The sequence below is a fragment of the Bubalus kerabau genome, chromosome 22 (genome assembly GCF_029407905.1).
Source record: "Bubalus kerabau isolate K-KA32 ecotype Philippines breed swamp buffalo chromosome 22, PCC_UOA_SB_1v2, whole genome shotgun sequence".
NCBI classification, from domain to species: domain Eukaryota; kingdom Metazoa; phylum Chordata; class Mammalia; order Artiodactyla; family Bovidae; genus Bubalus; species Bubalus kerabau.
The window spans coordinates 37,836,718-37,861,820 of record NC_073645.1 but is presented as its reverse complement, the minus strand read 5'-3'; the positions used below and the strand labels follow the sequence as shown (position 1 = coordinate 37,861,820).

General features: G+C 36.8%; 1 protein-coding gene across 1 annotated transcript in view; it reads right to left on the bottom strand.

Moving 5' to 3' along the window:
- ATRNL1 (attractin like 1) overlaps window positions 1–25,103 on the bottom strand; it is an 802,696-nt gene that overhangs the window by 743,863 nt on the left and 33,730 nt on the right. The window contains exons 2-5 of the mRNA XM_055559801.1: window positions 21,941–22,024; window positions 20,732–20,845; window positions 10,495–10,623; window positions 8,656–8,864 (exon numbers count right to left, since the gene is read on the bottom strand). Of these exons, the coding sequence (XP_055415776.1) occupies window positions 8,656–8,864; window positions 10,495–10,623; window positions 20,732–20,845; window positions 21,941–22,024 (536 nt within the window). The remainder of the gene's footprint in view (window positions 1–8,655; window positions 8,865–10,494; window positions 10,624–20,731; window positions 20,846–21,940; window positions 22,025–25,103) is intronic.

The window sequence follows — 25,103 nt, the reverse complement described above, 5'->3', positions numbered from 1 at the left end:
GACTGTCCATGGAATTCTCCAGGCCAGAATACCGGAGTGGGTAGCCTTTCCCTTCTCCAGAGTATTTTCCCAACCCAGGGATCAAACCCAGGTCTCCCGCATTGCAGGCAGATTCTTTACCAGCTGAGCCACAAGGGAAGCCCAAAAACACTGGAGTGGGTAGCCAATCCCTTCTCCAGGGGATCTTCCCGACGCAGGAATCGAGCCGGGGTCTCCTGCATTGCAGGGGAATTCTTTACCAACTGAGCTATCAGGGAAGCCCCCGTTAAGACAACAAGCTTGTGGTAATTTGTTACAGCAATTGTAGGAAACTAATGCTAATAAATGAACTGACTGAATGTTAATAACTAAATTTTTGATTTAACTTAAGATAAATATTGTTATTTAGTACAAGAAATTAGACTTTAGAGATTTCAAAAACTTTACTGTGCAATCTGAAATATCTACTTTTCTATGCAAAACAGCAACTTTTTCCTGTCTTTGTTACTAGCATATTTTCTGTAACTTCTAGCAGTGATTAGAAGGAATGGTCAACAGCCAAACTCTACAGATTGTCATTATTTTACTCTAAATTAATACACTTATATACAGAATGAAAGATATATGAATATGACTTAAAATTTTAAGGAAAATTAGATGTCTTAATTCGTAGTTTTCTGTACTCTACAACTAAAATGATTAAAAGAGTAAATTTATATACTGAATGTTAGTTTAAAACACAAATAACTATAAAGAATGCATTATACACACAAAGGCTCCACCACCCATTAAATATCATCTAAGCCCATCCAAGACTCCCATTTCATAAAAATACATCCATGAAAAATCCATCACTTTATTATCTGGACACTTATGGAACATCTCTGCATAATTCTCCCTGTATAACTTTCATCAATCAATATGGGAATCTCCTCAAGGTAAGTAGATTACAGCTCTCTTGAAAAAGATGTACTAAACTAGTTCAAGTTACAGTGTGTTTCATAAATATTTACCTTTTCCACGGGTTAATCCAAGAGCACAAATGAATTTCTAATGATGTAACTTTTGGCACTAGTGACAGGCTGCTGCTGCTGCTGCTAAGTCGCTTCAGTCATGTCCAACTCTGTGCGACCCCATAGACGGCAGCCCACCAGGCTCCCCCGTCCCTGGGATTCTCCAGGCAAGAACACTGGAGTGGGTTGCCATTTCCTCCTCCAATGCATAAAAGTGAAAAGTGAAAGTGAAGTCGCTCAGTCGTGTCCGACTCTTAGCGACCCCATGGACTGCAGCCCACCAGGCTCCTCCGTCCATGGGGATTTTCCAGGCAAGAGTACTGGAGTGGGGTGCCACTGAGAGACAAATTTTTGAGGCTATTCTATAACCCAAAGTAGAATTATACTCTGATCCCTCTCAAATTTATATCTCCATCCTTACAATCTCTCTTGAATTCTAGACTCAAAATTAAACTACCTACATATATTGTCACCCTGCTTATTTAACTTATATGCAGAGTACATCATGCGAAATGCCAGGCTGGATGAAGCACAAGCTGGAATCAAGATTGCTGGGAGAAATATTAATTACCTTGGATAAGCAGATGACACCACCCTTATGGCAGAAAGCAAAGAAGAACTAAAGAGCCTCTTGATGAAAGTGAAAGAGGAGAGTGAAAACGTTGGCTTAAAACTCATCATTCAGAAAACTAAGATCATGGAATGCAGTCCCATCACTTCATAGCAAACAGATGGGGAAACAACGGCAACAGTGACAGACTTTATTTTGAGGGCTCCAAAATCACTGCAGATGGTGACTGCAGCCATGAAATTAAAAGACTCTTGCTCCTTGGAAGAAAAGCTATGACCAACCTAGACAGCATATTAAAAAGCAGAGACATTACTTTACCAACAAAGGTCGGTCTAGTCAAAGCTAAGGTTTTTCCAGTAGTCAAGAATGGATGTGAGAGTTGGGCTATAAAGAAAGCTGAGCGCCAAAGAATTGATGCTATTGAACTGGGGTGTTGGAGAAGACTCTTGAGAGTCCCCTTAAACTACAAGGAGATCCAACCAGTTCATCCTAAAGGAATCAGTCCTGAATATGCATTAGAAGGACTGATGCTGAAGCTGAAACTCCAATACTTTGACCACCTGATGCAAAGAACCAACTCACTGGAAAAAACCCTGATGCTGGGAAAGATTGAAGGCAGGAGGAGAAAGGGATGACAGAGGATGAGATGGTTGGATGGCATCACTGATGAGATGGACATGAGTTTGAGTAGGCTCTGGGAGTTGATGATGGACAGGAAAGCAGTCCATGGGGTCGCAAAGAGTCGGACATGACTGAATGACTGAGCTGAACTGAAATGACATGACATTTCCACTGGGATGTCTCATAATCATCTCAAACTTAATATGTCCAAACCTAAAACCTTGCTGCCCCCCTCCCAAATCTGTTCCTTCACCTGTGTTTACCATCTCAGTAAACAGTACTCTCATTCACCCAGTTGTTCAGGACAAAGATCTTAGAGCTATTGAGTTCTCTTTTTCTCCCATATCCATATCCAACAAATCCTGGACTGACATTCATTAGGTATGTAGGAATGCAGCCTTCCCAACTGTTAAAATATAGAAATACTTCACTGATTAAGTAGATGGTGCAGGTTACCAGGTCTTCCCCTTCCAAGTTACTCTGGCCCCTCTGCAATAATCCAGACTCTTCACAAAAGACCACTAAAGGGGTAATTACCTTACACAGCATGGCTTATCCAGGATCCTGTTGATTGGTTGGTGTCTCAGTGTCTGAACTTTACCAATTATAAACATTTTTAAATTCAATCATCTCTACCAGTCTCTTCACACAGATCCTTTCCTTTACAACTAACATCCTTGTCCAAGCCACCATCCATCTCACCCCAATTACTGAAATAGTCTCCAAACTGGTCTTCTTATTTCTATTCTTCTTCTCTACCTATCACATTCAACTCTCCATAATGCAACCAGAATGATTAAAAACATAAATCTACTCTTATCAATTCCCTCAAAATCTTTCAATTGATTTGCTATCACGCTAAAAATAAAAATCCTAAAGATCGTCTACGACTCCTACATGACTGGCCTCAGTATTCACTTATTGAATGGATGAATGAAAATGTCCTTAGGATCACAAAAGATTAAAACAAAGTCAAACCTCACTTTCCCACTTATCAGCCATGAAATCTTGGAAAAATTATTTAACTTTTCTAAACTTCATTTTAATCATGGAGATTATACCTGAAGAACATAGACTCCTGTGTAAATAAAGTAAGACTGAATGAAACTGTACTTAATATTGAATACTACTATGAAAGCTTCATAATAGTAAGCATATTACTATTATGAAGTTTATTCTCTCATTTCAATATACAAGAAAACTAAGTATAATTAAGTCTACAGGCAAAATATGCTAATGAAGCCTAGCATTATTAGGTATTATAAATATACATGCCAAAAGAAAACAATAAAATTATAACTAAAACATTTCTATAATCACAGGTAAATCCAATTAAGAAATAATTGCAAATGACAAAACCCAGAATAAAGTACTACAAAGTTTTGAAAGTTTTTCCAAAGCAATTCCAGAATTACTGAATTACATTCTTCCTTCCTTCTCTCTTTTGCACTGGAAAAGTTTTTCTAATGGAATCTATCTCTGATATGATAATGGAAATCAGTACAAAAATTTTACTTGCTTTAGACAAATCTTATAAAATACTTTTTCTTCCATAAAGAATGATATAAATTTAAAGTCTTCAACTGAGTGAAACAGAAATTCCTGGAAGGTCCCCTAACTTTATGAATAGATTTATATACTAACTGCTGATGTTACTAGAAAAACTGTAAGTGCTATATACAAAGATGCAGGATGGAAAATCAAGCAGTAAAATTTTATCTCTCCTAACAACTGACTGGCATTTTAACAGCATGCTTTGATTTCTCAGAAAAAAAAGAATTAGTCTGAATAGAGTTCCTTTATATCATTTTAAAGCAGGAAAAAAAACTGAAAAGTAACCCAGTCAAACAAGAGTTTGGGAGGAAAAAAAATCATGCTCCAGAGTTTTAGACTTCTTTTTGATACAGTTTTGGCTCATACATTTAATTCATATTTAATCTATGACATCATGAAAAAAATATTTATCTTACTACTAAGGTGAAACATATTAAGGACAAATTTTTTATTTATTTTCTTTTTGTAGTTCCTCAACAGGAAATATTAAATAAACATTGCTAACTTTGAACTATATCAACACAACTCGTTAAGCGGCATTTCTATAAATAACTCTATACTGAACGTTTGGTATTTTAAATAAATCTAGTAACAGAAAATACAACTTGTCCTCTAATAGTATCTCTAGTGTCGTATATCAGATTTCTTTGATTGTAAGCCACAGAAACTCGTTTTGGGGAAATTAAGGAAAAATGGGAATTTGTTGAAAAAATATGGGGAAATTCAAAGAATTTTTAAAAGAGGCTGAAAAGTTACACTTAAAATAGGTAGGTATATGGATTTATCATCCCATCAAGATTACTCACAATGAGTGAAAGGCAATTGCCCAAAAAGAAATTGAATTGCTAATAGGAAAGGAAGAAATATGCTGAGAAGGAAGATGTGAAGAGCAGTACACGTAACTTACTGTAATCACTCCAGAAATAGTCCTGTGGTCTAATATGTGCACTGCATCTGAAATTCTCTACAATAAAAGGCAAATGAGATAACACTGCTGCACGCATCTTATCTTCTAACATCGTTAGAAAAATCTGATTTGGGTTCTGTATCCAAAGTATTCTAAACATTTTCAAGGCCCATAAAACCAATCTCCAAAGGACAGTTATCAATTTTAGTGCAGTTTAAATGTCCACAGCTATTCTGACAATATCTGAATTTTATAAAACAATGAATTGTGTGAGTGGTAATCACTACAGTAGTCTGTTCCAAGAATACGTGGTTCTCGCAGTTTAGGTCAATGATGCTATTACAGTATGAAAAGGACTGTCCTTCTTTTAGCAAAGATCAGTGCTCTCCAATTACAGTTTTTGTGTTGTGAAAGGCCTGAAACAAAGCCTTACAGACTGGTTCTGATTAGTTGAAAATGATAAATACAGAGTGAGATGGGATTGAGGACAAGATCTGCCTATCCTACCTGTCTAAGCCAGAGGCAATAAAATAAGTGGTTGTAAGTTTTTCTACATTAGGTAAGTTTCTATAAGCAAGAAACCTCTGCTAGCACAGAATAGTCTGTGAATTTTGTTGTAACCCACAACTCAGTCCTTTGTTCCATTCTCTCTCTGTACTCCCTTCCTTCATGATCTCAGCTGAACTCATGGTTTTCGGTATCATCAACTATTTCCAATTTAACATTTTTAAGCCAGTCAGCCCCAAACAGTACAGACCTCTCTCCACTAAACTCCAATTGCCTTTCAACATCTCCTCTAAGACGTCTAAAAGATATCTCAAACATAACATGCCAAACCCAAACTGATCTGCCTCCTAAAGTCTCCCTCATATCCATTGATGACAACTCTATCTTAATCTAAGGTCAAAAAAAGTCTTAAAGTCAATTTTAGTGTCGTTTAAATGTCTCTTTTCTTTCTCCCTTTATTACATTTCTAAAGGAAAACGTAAGTTATGCTGTGTACTTATACACACTATCCTAAAGTAACTATGTCCTAATATGTTACATGACTAACCCTGAAAAAAATAATTTATGATAAAATATTCATGGATCTGAGATGAAAGATTTCCTATTTTTCTAAAACAAACAAAATCATCAAGTTTCTACAACTTGAAAAATGCCATGGAGTCCTAAGTGCGTGCTTTGGTAGTCAATACTGCCACCCGATGGCAAATACTAAAATCTAAAACCAAAGGACAGAAAGGAAATACCTGACCAGACTGTTCAAACTCAAATGCTCACCTCAATATGTAAAATGTTTTATTTATCAAGTAAATTTCATAATTTATCGGACTACTAGTCTACTGAAACATCTGTACCTGAATGTCCACACAGCACTAAACAGGCAAAGTAAACATTTCTAATTCATTCATTTAAGGAAAAAAAGAAAACAGTTTGAGTGCCTACTATACAACAGGCACTAGAGAAGATGCTGAGGATATAAAGATGATCAAAACATAATTATTCTTAACTGCATGGAGTTTACATTCCAGTAGGAAAGATAATCAAAGAATCACACCAGCATAACTGTGGTGGATGCTACAAATTGAAAGAAGACAGTGCTAGGAAAGCATCTAATGCAGGACCTGCCCTGAGAATGCTGAGGGTGTGAAGGAGAAGTGCAGAAATAAGAAAGGCCTTGAGATATTTAGGGACAAAGAACACGCAAGGAACCGAAATAAATCCAAACAAACTGTAACTAAATTTAAAGAATCAGAAACACTATAGAAAACTACAAATTACCTGACTTACACATTAAGATGCTATCTTTTAATCAATAATCTCAAAGGCTGAAAACATCCAACTTCAATCCTTACCTGAGAACTATGACTGGACTGAAAAGGAATACTGAATATTCATAAAGAATTAGAGGACTAAATGACAGAATTGAACAGGATATGCCGGAATAGGAAAGGACCGGGGACGATTTTTCATTGTCCAAGTAATGATCTTTCATACAAAACCTGATAATCTGTTTTTCAACTCCATAGAATTGGGGGAGGGAATGTTTTGTGGTAATAAATTAAGAATTGGACCCTGAAGCCTGCTGGTTTATCTTTTCCACCTGTCGACTACTACCATCTATTCCATAATATCACTTTGCTTTAAAAGTAAACATACCCAGTATTTGTTCCCCCATTTCCACTTTCTTTTAGACATTTAAGAGTCAAGTCCTGACAAGAATAATAAAATGTGAAATGCCAATAAACAGAGCCAGAAAAACAACAGATAACATTTTCAACCAGATATATATTACAAAACACCCAGAAAATAAAGTATTTTAAAGATGGAGGAAAAGAACAAAGAAAGGACAGAGATGTTCATAGAGAATATTTTACAAATATATTTCTCGTTTGCTTTTAAGACTGTTGAGATGAGCTGGGGACTAATAGCAGATGAAGACAAGTTAGAAAAAAAACCTTGCATATAAGCTATACTTCTATTTATCAGGCCTTAGCTTAAATATATTCTTGATGTACTTACTAGTCTCTTCAGAGAAAAGGACATTATTTTAGACTCAAGACTGAAATGGAAAAAAAAAAAAAAAAGATACCTCAAGGCACTTTTTAAGGGAAGAAAGGCCATGAATTATTAAAATAGCCACTCAACAAAATACATCCTATAATCAAAAACACTGAAAAATTTGTATCTGTCATAATCATAATAGGGAATCAAATGCAACTCAATAATCACTGATATTTCATATGGTTGGAGTAACTAATTTTTTAATGAAATAACATGTGTTAAAGATGGGCATAATTTATGGAAAGCCTAAAATAATTGCTCCAAATAACTACTCAGCACACTCAGCAACATTTGTTTAATTTGTCTGAGGAAAGTTAAATATGAGGAGCACACTCTCTTTGCTTTTCACCTGGGTCTGATAGGAACTACTGCTACGACTGCTACACATGGTCATGTAGCTTTAGATTATGTATTTCTTGAGTCAAATTTCCCCCATCAACAGGATTAATACACAGGATTCTCAATGTGTAAATATAAGTTGCACAAAGCAAGCTATCGGTAGGTAAGTACTGGAGTTGGCCAAAGAGTTCGCTGGGATTCTTCTGTAACATCGCAAGGGAAAAACCCAAATGAATGCTTTGGCCAGCCCAATCTATAAATATATTTTATACAGACCCTATATAATAGTAAGATTTATGATTTTATACCCAAATACCTAAAGCTAAAACTTGTCAATATACTCTAAATTTAATATTTAATAATACATGTTGATAAAAATTATTTAGAAATTCTTCCCTAATTCTTACTGCTTTTGCCACAAGCAACTGAAAAACTTTTTAAAATATTCTATGTTCTTTTAAAAATAGCCACAAGAGGTCAGTCTTTACTAAGAAAGAAGTTTAATATAGTCCAGTACCTTCCAAGATAAGCATCTATTTTTACAATATGCTATTTATGTTACCCATTATAAATCAAATTTTGATGTACCAGGTGTTAATTTTAGCCAAGCCACCAAATCTTTGGGAACCCATCAAAAAATTAAAGAAAATCAATACTCATACATCTACAATTTAAAGAGTTTCATTTATAAACTTATTTGATTCTTGTAATAGCATGTAGACAAAATCTTTACTGATTTTGTGAAAAAAGTGAAAGTCGTTCAATCATGTCCAACTCTTTACGACCCCATGGACTACACACCACCAGGCTCCTCTGTCCATGAGACTTCCCAGGCAAGAATACTGGAGTGGATAACCATTCCCTTCACCAAGGGATCTTCCCCACCCAGGGATGGAACCCGGGTCTCCTGCATTGCAGGTAGATTCTTTACCATCTGAGTCACCAGGGAAGCCTTTTGAAGAAGCAAATTATTAAGACATTGACTATTATTGAAATTCTAAAAATGAATCTATGAGATTTGGGTGTGCAAACTACAGCAAATGAGTGTAGGTATTATTTGTATTAATATATTAGCTATGTGACTATACGTTCCAAAAGCCACTTACCTTGCCAACTATCATTGCAGACACACAACTTTTCTCCTGTTAGGTCACAGTAACCATGATCTGGACTGCCGCAATTGGCTTTACAGTAGGGGATATCACAAGCTTCACCCTTCCAGTATTTATCACATTCACAATACACTTGACTTGAAACAGAGACACTAGTTGTACACTTCCCATGACCAGAGCAATTGTTAGGACAAGAATTGATTCTGTAAAATATAATTCATATATATTCAAATTCAAGATGATTAGAAAAATAATCTGGGCTGGTATTTTGTTAAATTTATAACTGTTATATGTGTCCATGTGTTTCATTTAACACATTTTACAGTGTGCCTTCAATTCTTTACTCTGTACTTTTTTACCCCTAAGGCGATTCAGGTATACATATCTTCAACTGGCCTCAGTCCATTCAATGAATTTACTCTGCTACCAAGACTACACACTCAACATCTGCAGGATCTATACAGTTCCAAGCACAATGTTTGGTAAATATTCAAGTACTCAAATGTTTTATAGGATATAAGTACACTTTATAGGAAAAAAATAAGGTCATGAATACATGAAACAGTAAGAGAAGGCAAAACATACCCTGGTTGCTGCTAAGCTAAGTCGCTTCAGTCGTGTCCAACTCTGTGCGACCCCATAGACGGCAGCCCACCAGGCTCCCCCATCCCTGGGATTCTCCAGGCAAGAACACTGGAGTGGGTTGCCATTTCCTTCTCCAATGCATGAAAGTGAAAGTCAAAGTGAAGTTGCTCAGTCGTGTCCGACTCTTCACGACCCCATGGACTGCAGCCTACCAGGCTCCTTCATCCATGGGATTTTCCAGGCAAGAGTACTGGAGTGGGTGCCATTGCCACATGATACTTAAATAGCATGCTATCACCTAAACACTGTTGTGGAAGTTAAAAGGTGTTTATCAGATTTTATTTTAAGGCTCCCTAACTGATTGTATTTTACTATATATTTATTCTCCCTTGTGTACATGCTTGATATAAATAAACTCTATAATAAATTGCTGATTCAAGGATATTTAGGATGTCTTATTCCTCATGAAAAATCCTCGGTTATCATTTTCTACATTAACTGAAGAAAACAAACAAACAAAAAAATGTATCAAATTCTTCTGTGGTCATTCCTAATGAAAACAACCAAAAGAATCTCTGGCTAATTCACTTCACCTTTGGACTTCTAAAAAATTTGCACAGAGAGTTAGACATAAGAGACACTCAAGAAATATTATTTTTCTAATTTTAAAGAGACAGTGGTATATAGCCACTTACCTTATTTCCTAAGCCTCAATTTTCTCATGTGTAAAATGGGGAAAATACTCACTTGACAGAACTGACGTGAAGAGAATTAAAGAATCTTATTGTATATACAGCATTCAGCACAGTTTCTGCAATAAGAAGGACTATGAAAATGTAGCTCTCTTCATTCTTCAGATTAGGTATAAAATACCTTGGAGCACAGAGGGGCAGATAACAGCTCTCTGCAATCCTGAACATTTGTGACTTAAAGTTACACTCGGTGTGTGTTTCTTTACTTAATCGTTTCCCAACGATTTTTAATTCTGTAATTAATTTTCAACCAAACCTAACTTGTTACCATGGTGCCTTGAAGCTTACAAATTATCCTAATACAAGCTTAGACAGGATTTGGGGGATCATATTATTAAAAATCTTATGTAACAGGAAGAGACGCTGTATATTTTGGAATTTAACACCCTAGCCGATTCCTGGTACATAAGACATTTATACAAACAAATAATAAACTCTTTTATGTCAAATTATAAGAATCATTATTACAATATGAATTAAAAAAAAAAACACTTACGAGTAAAAAATGTTGAAACCAGTGAGATTATATGCCGCATCACTAAAAAAATGTAACAGTGCATAGCCAGATGTTGTAACAACTTCAGGCACAGTTTCATTTCCCCGTATTTCAGGAACTATCAAACCACTGTAAGAGAGCAAATTTGAACACTGAGTATATTAATGTACGTATGAGTGTTAATCACATAAGACTTATTCAAAATATTCTTTTCACACTCATTAACTATCTATTATATATTACAATGGGCAACAAGAAGAATAAATCTAAAATGAGTTCCCAGTTATTTCTCACCCATGAGCTCTACTGCTGCTGCTGACTGACTAACATGTACTCTCAGGCCACCATACTCCTTTCTCTCTTCTCAACACTAGACTGTAAGGTCCCATTTCTCCCCTTTGCCCTGTTGTCCATTCTCTCATAAGACCATAGGGTGATCTTTTACTCAAGTTCTATGTAAACCTTCATTTAAAGAAACCTTGGGAAAGAACTGTTGTTGCTAAGCTGCTAAGTCATGTCTGACTCTTTGGAACCCCATGGACTGTAGCCCGCCAGGCCCCCTGTCCATGGCATTTCCCAGGCAAGAATACTAGAGCAGGTTGCCATTTCCTTCTCCAGGGGATCTTTCCGATCCAGATATCAATCTGCATCTACTGCATTGCAAGGCAGATTTCCTCACCACTGAGCCACCTGGGAAGAACTAATATGGTTAAAATGTCCATTCTACCCAAGGCAATACTACCTGTATTTTCTTGGGCTCCAAAATCACTGCAGATGGTGACTGCAGCCATGAAGTTAAAAGGCGCTTGCTTGCTCCTTGGAAGAAAAGCTATGAGAAACCTAGATAGCATATTAAAAAGCAGAGACATTACTTTGTCAACAAAGGTCAGTCTAGTCAAAACTATGGTTTTTTTCAATAGTCGTGTATGGATGTGAGAGTTGGACCATCAAGAAAACTGGGTGCTGAAGAACTGATGCTTTTGAACTGTGGTGTGGAGAAGACTCTTGAGAGTTCCTTGGACTGCAAGGAGATCCAACCAGTCCATCCTAAAGGAAATCAGTCCTGAATATTCACTGGAAGGACTGATGCTGAAGCTGAAACTCCCTCCAATACTTTGGCCACCTGATGCGAAGAACAGACTCATTGAAAAAGACCCTGATGCTGGGAAAGATTGAAGGCAGGAGAAGGGGACGACAGAGGATGAGACAGTTGGGTGGCATCACCAACTCAATAGACATGGGTTTGAGCAAACTCCAGGAGTTGGTGATGGACGGAGAAGCCTGGCGTGCTGCAGTCCACGGGGTCACAAAGAGTCAGACATGACTAAATGACTGAACTGAACTGAACACAAAGCAATCTACAGATTCAGTGGAATCCTTAGCAAAACACCCATGACACTGTTCATGGAACTAGAACAAATAATCCTAAAATTTGTATGAAACCACAAAAGATCTTGAATAGCCAAAGCAATCTTGATAGAAAAAAAAAAAGAACAAAGCTGGAGGCATCCTGCTCCATGACTTCTGGCTATAATACAAAGATACAGGAATCAAAACAGAATAGTTTTAGCATAAAAAAGACAAAAAGATCAATGGAACAGAATAGAAAGCTCAGAAATAAACCCACACACTTATGGTCACTTAATCAATGTCAAAGGAGGCAAGAATATACAATGGAGAAAAACTGGTCTCTTCAACAAGTACAGATGGGAAAACTGGATGGTTATATGCAAAACAATGAGATTAGAACATGCCCTCACACCATACAAAAATAAACTCAAGATGGATTAAAGACCTAAATATAAGACCAGAAACCATACCTACTCCTGGAAGAAAACATAGGCAGGATACCCTCTGACATAGTTGTAGGATTATTTGGGGGGATGTGCCCCCTCAGGAAAGGGAGACAAAAGCAAAAATAAACAAATGGGACCCAATCAAACTTAAAAGTTTTTGCACAGCAAAGGAAACCATCTGCAAAACAAAAAGACAATCTACTGAAAGGGAGACGATATTTACAAATGATGTCTGATAAGGGGTTAATGCCCTAAATATAGAAAGAGCTCATAGAACTAAATATCAAATTTTTTTAAAAAAGTTTTTTTTTACCTGATTGCGAAGACATGCATAGACATTTTTCCAAAGAAGACATACAGATGTACAACAGGCACATGAAAAGATGCTAAACATTACTAATCATTAGAGAAATGCAAATCAAAACCACAATGAACCATCACCTCACACCTGTCAGAATGGCTATCATCAAAAAGAGGACATAACAAAAGTTAGAGAGGATGTGAAGAAAAGGGAACTCTCTTGTACTCTTCATGGGAACGTAAATTGATGCAGCCACTACGGAAAACAGTATAAAAGTTTCTCAAAAAATTAAAAACAGAATACTGTATGACCCAGCAATTCTACTCTGGGATATATCTAAAGAAAATGAAAACACTAATCCAAAACGATATATGTATTCCAATGTTCTTAGCAGCATTATTTCAAAGTCAAGATATGGAGGCAACCTAAGTGTCTACCAAGAAATGAATGGATAAAGAAGATGTGGCGCGCGCAGACACACACACACACACACACACACACGCAATGGAATATTACTTAGCCATAAAGAGAATGAAATTTTGCCATTTGCAACAACATGGATGAACCCGAAGGGTATTTTGCTTAGTGAAGTAACTCAGAGAAAGACAAATAAACGCTGTATGTTTTCACTTACATGTGAAATTAAAAAAAAATAAATAAAACAAACAAATGAATAAAACAAAACCAAAACGGACTCACAGACACAGGGAACAAACCAATGGTTGCCAGTGGGGAGAGGGGTGGTGGAGGGAACAAGATAGGGGAAGAGGCTTAAGACGTACAAAGTACTAGGTATACATAAAAAAGATACAAGGACATAACATACAGCAGAGAGAATATAGCCAATATTTGATAATAACTTTAAATGGAATATAATCTATAAAAATATCAAATCACTATGTTGCATACCAGAAACTAGTATAATATTGTAAAGCAACTATACTTCAATTAGATAGATAAAATAAAACCACCTTGGTACTCTCTAACAAATGACCTTATAGCGTTACTCTTCCCCACTGGTTGCAAATTCTCATGAAGCTAGACAGAACACTTCATCCGATCAGCTAAGTGATTACAATGATATTCCAGTTAAAGTTGCACATCTGCAATTCACTAACCTAGTTTTAGATTATCTTAACATATATACTTTTTATAATTCTTTAGCATTTTGCATACTCATGCAAATTACATCAATATATAGTTATTCCAAAAGACAACAAACACAAAAGAAAATGAAGTTTGTTGGGGAAAAATATAACTGTGTAAAAGCAGGAGTTCTATATTAATAACTGGTATTTCTCCCTTTTTAAGCATTCTTGTTCACAGGGGAAAATTACATATCTTCATTTACTTATACCATACTATCCTCTCTAAATCTAAGAAAACATATAAGAAAAAAAAAGTTGCTAACAACAAATTACATTACTCAAAGTATACGATTCCTTTAGACACTGTTAAACTTCTGTTTAGGTACCAACAGGTACTGAAGTCCCTCATTCAGATTGTATTTGACAGAACAAAATGAAATATTATAGTCAAGTAATTCATTTTGTAAACACATTTTGAAAAGCAAACAAATTAAAAAGTAAACAACTCTTGATGTTTTAACAATTATTATAACATTTACTAGCTTCTGTTTGTGAAGGAACAAAAGATTTTAAAAGAAGCCTGTCAACAGAATTAATTTTTGTAAGACCAGCTTTAGTTACATATATATAATTTTCACTGTAGTAAGATTATATCACATGAGTACATTGCTAAAAATAATATTCCCAGATCTTTTTAACAGATATGATTAAACGCTCTGAAACAGATGAAAAGAGCAGATTTGTTTGCTTGGCTGTTTGTTTGTAAGTGTTTTAAAAACAATAAATGAAAGAAGATTCCCACTTCCCACATAACATACCTAATTGGACCAACCAACCTTCTCACTGAAGTCAACTAGAAAAGGAACTGGCCTCACCATTTCTCCATACAGGCATTCACTAATTTCAAAGTTGGAGGTCAGGTTCAAAGGGCTAAGAAACTGGACTGTTTCACAGAGCTAGGAAACCAGAGAGTAGAACACGGAACCCCCTTTGACCTGAGACCCAATAGGAGTAAAAGCGAACCCGTAAGACAGGACTTTCAGAAACTACAGCGTGGCTGTGAATCACCTCAACACCTGACTTAGAATTTAGTTGGCTGTGAATTTCTAGTGTCCCCAGCATTCTCCGGGAATATAACAAATTCCTAGGCCTCAAATTATTACTACTAATGATTTTACAATCAAGGTGTCCGGCACATGATCGTCCAGCACACAATAAAAAAAATAACGCATCTCCATTCCAACCCATCTCCATATTATAAAATGGAGAATTATATATAGTTCTATCTTGCCTGCAGAATAAAGTCAATTTCTTTAGTGTGGTAATAAGAAAGCAATGTTACAGTGACCTGCTGCTGCTGCTTCTAAGTCGCTTCAGTTGTGTCCGACTCTGTGCGACCCCATAGACGGCAGCCCACTAGGCTCCTCTGTCCCTGGGATTCTCCAGGCAAGAACACTGGAGTGGGTTGCCATTTCCTTCTCCAATGCATGAAAGTGAAAAGTGAAAGTGAAGTCGCTTAGTCGTGCCTGACTCTTAGCGACCCCATGGACTGCAGCCTACCAGGCTCCTTCATCCATGGGATTTTCCAGGCAAGAGTACTGGAGTGGGGTGCCATTGCCTTCTCCAGTTACAGTGATCAAGGGACAATAAAACCAGGCTTATATTCTGATTCCACTGCTTACAAGTTAAGCAACTCTGAGCCACTGGCAGAATCTCTCTGTGCCTCAATTCTCCATTTACAAAATAGCAATAATACCTACCTGAAAGGTTACTGTGAGGAGTCAGTGACTTGATGTATATATAAAGGACTTGATGTATATATAAATGCTACCTGGCACATGAGCATTCAGGAGATGCTATTGATTACCATTTATAGAGTACTCGGGCTCCCACCTATCCCTTCATATTTCCTATGATCAAGCTACTCATCACTACTTACTACTGTCCCAAAATATAATGTTCTTTAGGGTGTATATGCCACTATGAACAAAGCTAGTGGAGGTGGAATTCCAGTTGAACTATTTCAAATCCTAAAAGATGATGCTGTGAAAGTGCTGCACTCAGTAGGCCAGCAAATTTGGAAAACTCAGCAGTAGCCACAGGACTGGAAAAGGTCAGTTTTCATTCCAATCCCAAAGAAAAGCAATGCCAAAGAATACTCAAACTACCGCACAGTTGCATTCATCTCACACACTAGCAAAGTAACGCTCAAAATCCTCCAAGCCAGGCTTCGACAGTACGTGAACCGTGAACTTCCATAGGTTCAAGCTGGATTTAAAAAACGCAGAGGAACCAGAGTTCAAATTGCCAACATCCATTGGGTCAACGAAAAAGCAAGAGTTCCAGAAAAACACCTACTTTTGCTTTATTGATTAGGCCAAAGCCTTTGACTGTGTGGATCACAACAAATTGTGGAAAATTCTTAAAAAGATGGGAATACCAGACCACCTGACCTGCCTTCTGAGAAATCTGTATGCAGGTTAAGAAGCAACAGCTAGAACTGGACATGGAACAAAAGACTGGTCCCAAATCGAGAAACCAGTACGTCAATGCTGATTATTGTCACCCTGCTTATTTAACTTATATGCAGAGTACATCATGCGAAATGCTGGGCTGGATGAAGCACAAGCTGGAATCAAGGTTGCCAGGAGAAATATCAATAACCTCAGATACGCAAATGACACCACCCTTATGGCAAAAAGCGAAGAACAACTTAGGAGCCTCTTGATGAAAGTGAAAGAGAAGAGTGAAAAAGTTGGCTTAAAACTCAACATTCAAAAACTAAGATTGTGGCATCTGGTCCCATCACTTCATGACAAACAGATGGGGAAACAGTGAGAGACTATTTTGGGGGGCTCCAAAGTCACTGCAGGTGGTGACTGCAGCCATGAAGCTAAAAGACACCTGCTCCTTGGAAGAAAAGCTATGACAAACCTAGATAGCATATTAAAAAGCAGAGACATTACTTTGCCAACAAAGGTCCATCTAGTCAAAGCTATGGTTTTTTCAGTAGCCACGTATGGATGTGAGAGTTGGACTATCAAGAGAGCTGAGTGCAGAAGAACAGATGCTTTTGAACTGTGGTGTTGGAGAAGACTCCTGAGAGTCCCTTGGACTGCAAGGAAATCCAACCAGTTCATCCTAAAAGAAATCAGTCCTGGGTGTTCATTGGAAGGACTGATGCTGAAGCTGAAACTGCAATACTTTGGCCACCTGATGCAAAGAACTGACTCATTTGAAAAGACCCTGATGCTGGAAAAGATTAAAGGCAGGTAGAGAAGGCGACCACACAGGATGAGATGGTTGGATGGCATCACCAACTCGATGCACGTGAGTTTGAATAAGCTCCAGGAATTGGTGATGGACAGGGAAGTCTGCCATGCTGCAGTCCATGGGGTCACAAAGAGTCAGACATGACTGAGCAACAGGACTGAACTGAACTGTGTTTTTCTCCATCCAGGATGTCCTATCTAATCCCCACACTTTGTCTTCACTCTTCTACTGACAATGAAAGACACCATGAAAAATTAGCTACTTCTGAAATTATATAGCACTCTTTTCAGAATCTGATTACAACACTTGTTACATGTAAACAGTCTGTTTACATGTCACTCTCAGGGCACATCGACTGTGTGGTGATACAGCCTCCAAAACCTTGGCATTTCCCAACTGACAAGAATGTCTCTATTATTTACTGTGGGCTCACAGTTTATGCTAGAGGTGACTCAGGATAGGAGCTGCCCACAACAGAAAGACCAAGTGACTGATTAAAGTCCTGGAGCTCTAAGCCACAAGAAATTCACCTGACTTCCAGAGTCAGAATGGGGGTGGAGACTGAGTTTGACCATGTGGTCAATGAGTCAATCAATCATAGGAAACACAATTCCCAATTAACTCTATACACCTAAAACTCAGGACAGCATCCTAATACACACTGATACATTGGGAGGATAACATCTGTCCTAAGGACACAGAGTGCTTCCCTGATGGCTCAGCTGGTAAAGAATCAGCCTGCAAGGCAGGAGACTCCAGTTAAGATTCCCGGGCCGGAAACTTCCCCTGAAGAAGGTACAGGCTGCCTAACTCCAGTATTCTTGGGCTTCTCTGGTCGTTCAGATAGTAAAGAATCCGTCTGCAATGTAGGAGACATGGGTTCAGTCCCTGAGTTGGGAAGATCCCCTTGAGGAGGAAATAGCAACCCATTCCAGTGATCTTGCCTGGAGAATCCCATGGACAGAGAAGCCTGGTAGGCTACAACCCATGGGGTCACAAAGAGCCAGACACAACTGAATGACCAAGCACACATAAGGACACAGAAGCTTTGTCTGTGATGCTCCCAGATCTCACCCTATGTGTCTCATTTGACTAGTCCTGATTTTTATAATTTAGAATAAAACTATAATCATAAGTACAGTGCTTTCCTGAGTTCTGTGCGTTATCTAGTTAATGACTGAACCTGAGAGGGTTACGGCACCTCTCAACTTGTAACCAGCTGGTCCAGAAGTGCAGGTGGCCTGGGCACCCCTGAACTTGCAGCTGGTGTCTGAAGTGAGGGCAGTTTTGGGGAGGGCTGTGCACTTAACCTGTGAAGTCTGACCCAGCTTCAGGTAGCTGTGTCTGCAGTAACCTGTACCTTACTCCTTACTGCATCCTCCAGGCTTATGGTAGTCTCTGGAACTGGGTAGGTTATCAAACGTTTATTGAACAATAAATACTCATACAACTCATTCTTAGTAAAGTACAAACAGTATAAGCTTTAAGTCCTAATCCTGGCTCTACCATCTATCAGAAGTCAGACTTGATTTTTCTGGGACTCAATTCTCTCAACAATAAATGGGGTTAACAACACTTCTACAGTGTCCTTATGAGGATGTGATGACATTTAAACTGCCTGATACAGTGCCGAGGATCAAGTGGATATTTAATAAACATGAACTTTCTATCTCCCTCAGGATAGCTAACAGAAACACTTGCTAATGAAAAGTCACTGGTTCCACCTTCACGGTCATACTAAATCCCATCCTGCTAATTATCTAACAAAAGTTTCCTTTAGTATCAAAGGAATGGTTGGTAAGAGCATTAATGAATCACTGTTAATTAACAGAAAGTCATCACAACTACTAGAAACACAAATAAAAAGCCACACATCTAAATGATGGTCAGCAAATGTAGACCAAGCTAGAGAAATGAAAAGTTATATCTAAATTGCAACAAATAAATGTATGAACCTAGGATCTTATCTAACTATCGAAATGTAATTATTCACAAAGCTCTGCTCCATTTTCCATCTACTATTCTTAGATGAAGGGTTACTCAAGAATACCCTTTATATAACTTTCAAACAACTCAAAAATTAAGTTCTATAAGGATCTTGAGCAATCGCAATGTCAGAGTGTGTCTAAGGTCCGAAGGAGTCACTTTAAAACAGTCATTCCAAAATACAATTCCTTGGTTGTCCAAAAAAATAACAATTTACATTCCTGATAAAACAGGATAATGACAACATAAATAGTAAAAAGAAAAGTAAAATAAAAAGTTAAAGGGAACAGTAAGCTTTTACCCATATATAAATTTTTAACAATGACAGAACATATAAAAGATACTGGGGTAGGGCATCCTCAGTGGCTCAGTGGTAAAGAATCTGCCTGCCAATGCAGGAGACTTGGGTTCAATGCCTGGTCCGGGAAGATCCCACATGCCCTGGGGCAACTAAGCCCAGGCGCCACAACTACTGAGTCTGTGCTTGAGAGCCCAGGAACCGAAAGTACTGAGCCCATGAGCTGCAGCTGCTGAAGCCTGCACACCCAAGAGCCCACGCTCTGCAACATGAGAAGGCACCACAATGAGAAGCCCATGCACACAAATAGAGAGCAGCTTCTACAGCAGTGAAGACCCAGCACAGACAAAAGAATCAATAAATAAAATTATTTTTTTTTAAAGAGATACTGTGTTAACAACAGAAGTAAGGAATAGTGTAATGAATAACTCAACAATCATGCTAGTTAAATTGTACACAAAACCTATACTATATGCTCAAAATTTTTTCTAATATGTTTTCTTCTGTTCATAAAACATTTCATAATAATGTACATACACACATAAAAGATTTTTAAATTGATCCTGAAAATGCTGTGATTTTAAAATTTTTAAATTAAGTCTGACCATCTGACTAACAATAATATATTTTGAAGCAACCAAAATTTCCAAACTATGAGAACTAATACAAACACCTTTATTAAACCACTACATAAAATATAACGTAATCTTTTTTTACAGAATTTAAAATTTATAATTTCTCTAAAATTAAAAACAACTATAAAATACATGTCTATTCCCAGAGAAGGAAATGGCAACTCACTCCAGTATACTTACCTGGAAAATTCCATGGACAGAGGAGCCTGGCAGGCTACAGTCCATGGGGTCACAAAAAGACAAGATGGAGCAACTGAACACACACACTATATAATTGTGTGCTCATATATATATATATATAATCATGTTATAAATTTAAACTAACACAGTATGTCAATTATATCTCAATAAAGCCAGAAAAAATAAATTTTAATTTTCTTAAAAAAAAAACACACATCTATTAATTTCTTTGTCAGTTAGAACTCACGTTAACCTATCCATATAGGCAGTTCTGAAAACATACACAAAGTTAAAAAAAAAAAACACACACACACAAAAACATGACCCAACTATGCACTGTTGACAAGAAACTTATACTGTTTATAATGATATAGTTGAAAGTAAAAGGGTAAAAATACATACTATACAAACATTAATTAAAAACATAAAAAATAAAAATATGAATCTATATTTCTGAGACAGTACTTATTTATCTTTGTTATATCAATGTTTACATTATTATACATACACCTAAGTTGACATAGTATCAACAGTCTTATACCAGCTTTGAAATTTAGCCACCAATATCTATGCTAAATTTATTTTTGAAGTACAGATGAGTATATATTTTAAATTAATAAACTATACAGTTACTTTTCTACAACTGACTATAAGTTCACCAATTAAACAAAACTACTCACCTAAGTACAGCTATTAAAGGTGCATATATTGAATCTCCATCATAGACATACATATGATCCCAGCTACATTCTGTAGCAAAATGATTGAATCTTAATCTTAACACTGCATTTGGACTGAAAAAAATTAAAATATTTAAAAATTAATATGTAATATGTAAAGCATGATCTGAAGAAATCTTACAATATTTTATTAAAAATCTATTTACAGAAATTTAGCTACAAATCCCTAAGTCATCAGTATAAAAGATTGATAAGCAGTCATATGCAATTTGTAAAAAGACATACAACTTCAAAATCTATTAACCAGCCATAGGCATGCATCATCCTTTTCTAAAAATTTAATCAACAGGAAATGTTCTATGTCTTAAGGTAGAGATACATAAACTGTAAACTTCACTGAAACTTTATTGACATGTACACTTAATATATATTCAAATTGTACTTAACTAAAGTTGATTTTTAAATTCAGCACTCAAGACTATTCGTATTTCTATCAACCTTTAACTACAGGTACTAATAAGGTCTTCAAATTTAATCAAAACATCTCAGTATGATACACTGCCATTTGTTAACAAATAAAGGAGACCATAGGTTCACAGGGAATTAATAACTCTAAAGTTTAAAAAAGCTTTTAAAGTAACAACAACAACAAATACCCAGTTTTACAGACTCTTTAAAAATCATAAAACAGTTAAAAAATAACTAATATCAATTCATCTATGATTCATTCATATGTTTAAATAGATAAATTCAGTCACAACCCTAATTATTGAAAAATGCCTCTAAAACGACAATTAACTCTTTTACAAAATGTTCTTTTTTAACACCCTTAGAACTAAGATGATGAACAGTATGAACAAATGGCATAATTCAGCATGGAATATTTTTATACTTTCTATGGAGTCTTCAAATTCTAAAACAAGCTATTTAAAATAAGCCAAAAATGCATACTTTATTTAATGCCATAGTGACAGAACTTAAAAATAAAATATATGCAAAAATTAAACTACCGTCACAAGGGTATTGTAATTTATAGTAAACATGATATCTAAAATTTATAAATCCCATTTTAAAATATAATGAATAATGTTTTCCAACAATAAGCAACAGAATATGTAACTTTTAAGCTGTTATACCTTTATAATGTTCTATATTGGTAAGCATTTATCACTGCAGAATAAATTAATTTAACCCAAATTGTATACTTACTAGCCTTCAATTAGCCATGTACATTTAGTTTTATATTTATAGTTAATTGGACCATCTGTTAAATATCCAGAAGGTTCTGTTAACCTAGAAAACAAAATCACAAAAATGAATACCTATAATAGCATAAAACATTTAAAGACACTAATCCAAGCTTCCAAAAAGGAGAACTTGTTTACAACTTAAGAAAATTTTCAAATTGCCATTTATCTCTCTAAATCTCAAAAAAAACTTGTTTTTTTAATTTCTTTAAGTTTTTATATGATTGTTGCATTTTACAAACTGGAGAAACACACTGAAAGACTGAACATTATACAGATGGGTTCCATGCTGATGCAAAATGAATTCAGTAACACTTCCTCTGCACAAAAATTAGATGGAGGCAAAAGAAAGATCAAATGCATTTGAAAGATGCAGATCTATGGAGCAGAGAAACAGTATATGTACCTAGCGCTTTGGGGGGAGGTTACACTGTTAGCTCTATTTGTTTTCATGCAGCAGGATTGCAAAGTAGCTATCACCAGACTTGACTGAATTCAGCTACCTGTTTTTATATCATTTTCTTTTGCCTACTTTCTACCTAGTCCAAGAACTCAATTTTAAAAATAGGGTAAATCAAGGGGTTTTTAATTATCCACTATTTTAAACACAAAAAAGAAAAAGATAATTAGAAAAGCTTCAGATTTTCAGACTTTTAAAATATTTAAAGAATAACCCAATTCTACTTCATGTTGTTCTTAGCTCCAGTCCATTTATTTTATAAAGAAAAGACAATGTTTTAAATAATTAAGATATCTTTCCATTTAGCCTTTATATATTTATATAGGCACACACACACACACAGGCTTCCCACGTGGCGCTAGTGGTAAAGAACCCTCCTGCCACTGCAGAAGACATAAGAGACGCAGATTTGATTCCTGGGTAGGGAAGATCCCCTGGAGGAAGGCATGGCACCACTCTAGTATTCTTGCCTTGAGAATCCCATGGACAGAGGAGCCTGGCAGGCTACAGTCCACAGGGTGGCAAAGAGTTGGACATGACTAAATCGACTTAGCTCGCGCACACACAACACAGAAACACACCCTGGGGCTTATTGGTCTTTATACATTCACATATAGATATACACACACACATATATATACATGTACACAAAGATACCAGGGTCATTATCTAGTTTAAGGCAATATTAAATTCTCCTTATAGCAGTGAGTATTAAAAACATTACGGGGGAAAAAAGCTTCATTTACCTAAACCAGCATTGACATAAAGATCAATTAATATAAATGTTACTTATAAATCTTTCAGAATCCCTGAAAATTACTTTGGGCAAAAAAAGGGGCTAATTCATGCTTGGAAAACTCCAGGGTTCTCAAATTAATCTAACACTAAATTTCCTATGTATCAGGTGTTACTGTAAGCACACAATGCTGCTGCTGTTGCGAGGTCAATTCAGTCGTGTCCGACTCTGTGTGACCCCATAGACGGCAGCCCATCAGGCTCTCCCGTCCCTGGGATTCTCCAGGCAAGAACACTGGAGTGGGTTGCCATTTCCTTCTCCAATGCATGAAAGTGAAAAGTGAAAATGAAGTCGCTCAGTCATGTCCGACTCCTAGCGACCCCATGGAATGCAGCCTACTAGGCTCCTCGGTCCATGGGACTTTCCAGGCAAGAGTACTGGAGTGGGGTGCCACTGCCTTCTCCGAAGCACACAATTTTACCTCACTTAAAAATCTCAAAAACTCCACGAGATAGTAAACATTATTAATCCCATACTACAGATAAGAAAACTGAAGTACATTTTTAATAACAGGTTAAATAACTTGTCCTGATTTGTCACTTCCAATAATAGCTCCAGATGAAGTAATTCAAACAAACTTCCACTGAAGATAACTGAAAAAGCTAAAAGAACAATTTTTAAATCTTATAAGTAACAGAATGGTTAAGATCTACTAAGCTAAGATCCAGAAGTTGCAAATTCTTTAAGAACTGGGCATCCAGAGTGACTTTTGCTATGGAGAATTTCATCTATTTATTAGAGACTGCCAAAAGGCAGAGAGTGCTTTCAGCAGCCTCAAGGAGGGAAGGGGACAAAAGTTGGAGGCAATAACCTACAAAAGTAGGGGCTCGAATAAACAGCATGGCACTCTGATCTAGGACATGATGATTTGCTACAAGGGTGAAGATGAACCAGAAACGAAATCTGCATGGACTGCAACCCAGCTACAAGTCATCGGGATGGCAGAAAACTCCGAGACCTACCACCGGCTTAAGGTGAGACTAGAACTACTATTTGGAGAAGGAAATGGCAACCCATTTCAGTATTCTTGCCTGGAAAACCCTGTGGACAGAGGAGCCTGGTGGGCTATAGGCCACAGTGTATTAGGCCAAGTCTCCTAACAGAAGATACAAAAACGTTCTCTATAAAAAGATAACATGATCCCAGTCCTCAACTTATTCCCAGCAGTAATTTTTCAAATAAGATGTCTACTATAAGCATTTCATGGGAATCTAACAGAAATATATTGTAAGGTTATTTTCATCATAAAGATCTCATCAACTTTGCCCCCAAAGCAACTACTTGACTTGTTTGGTGTTTTCCATTTTCATATAAATCTTATATATACAGCTAGTGTACCCAAGGACACCAGTAAAAGCAGTTAGATAAGTGTACCCAAGGAAAGATGACAGGTACATGAGAATTTATATCGTTTTAAATGTATCTAGTGTATATTTCTTGTCTCCAGACAAGTTCATGTTTGTTCTTTTACTTATTCTTAAGTGAAGTTGTAGACTGTTAGGCCCATTTTATAAATAAAATTGTCACTTGTTAGGTCAGCAGCCGGAGAAGGCAATGGCAACCCACTCCAGTACTCTTGCCTGGAAAATCCCATGGATGGAGGGGCCTGGTAGGCTGCAGTCCATGGGTCGCTAGGAGTCGGACACGACTGAGCGACTTCACTTTCACTTTTCACTTTCATGCATTGCAGAAGGAAATGGCAACCCACTCCAGTGTTCTTGCCTGGAGAATCCCAGGGACAGGGGAGCCTGGTGGGCTGCCGTCTATGGGGTCACACAGAGTCGGACACGACTGAAGCGACTTAGCAGCAGCAGCAGCAGCATAATCAAAGATAATCAGGTATATGAAGATAGAAGACAACAAAATAAC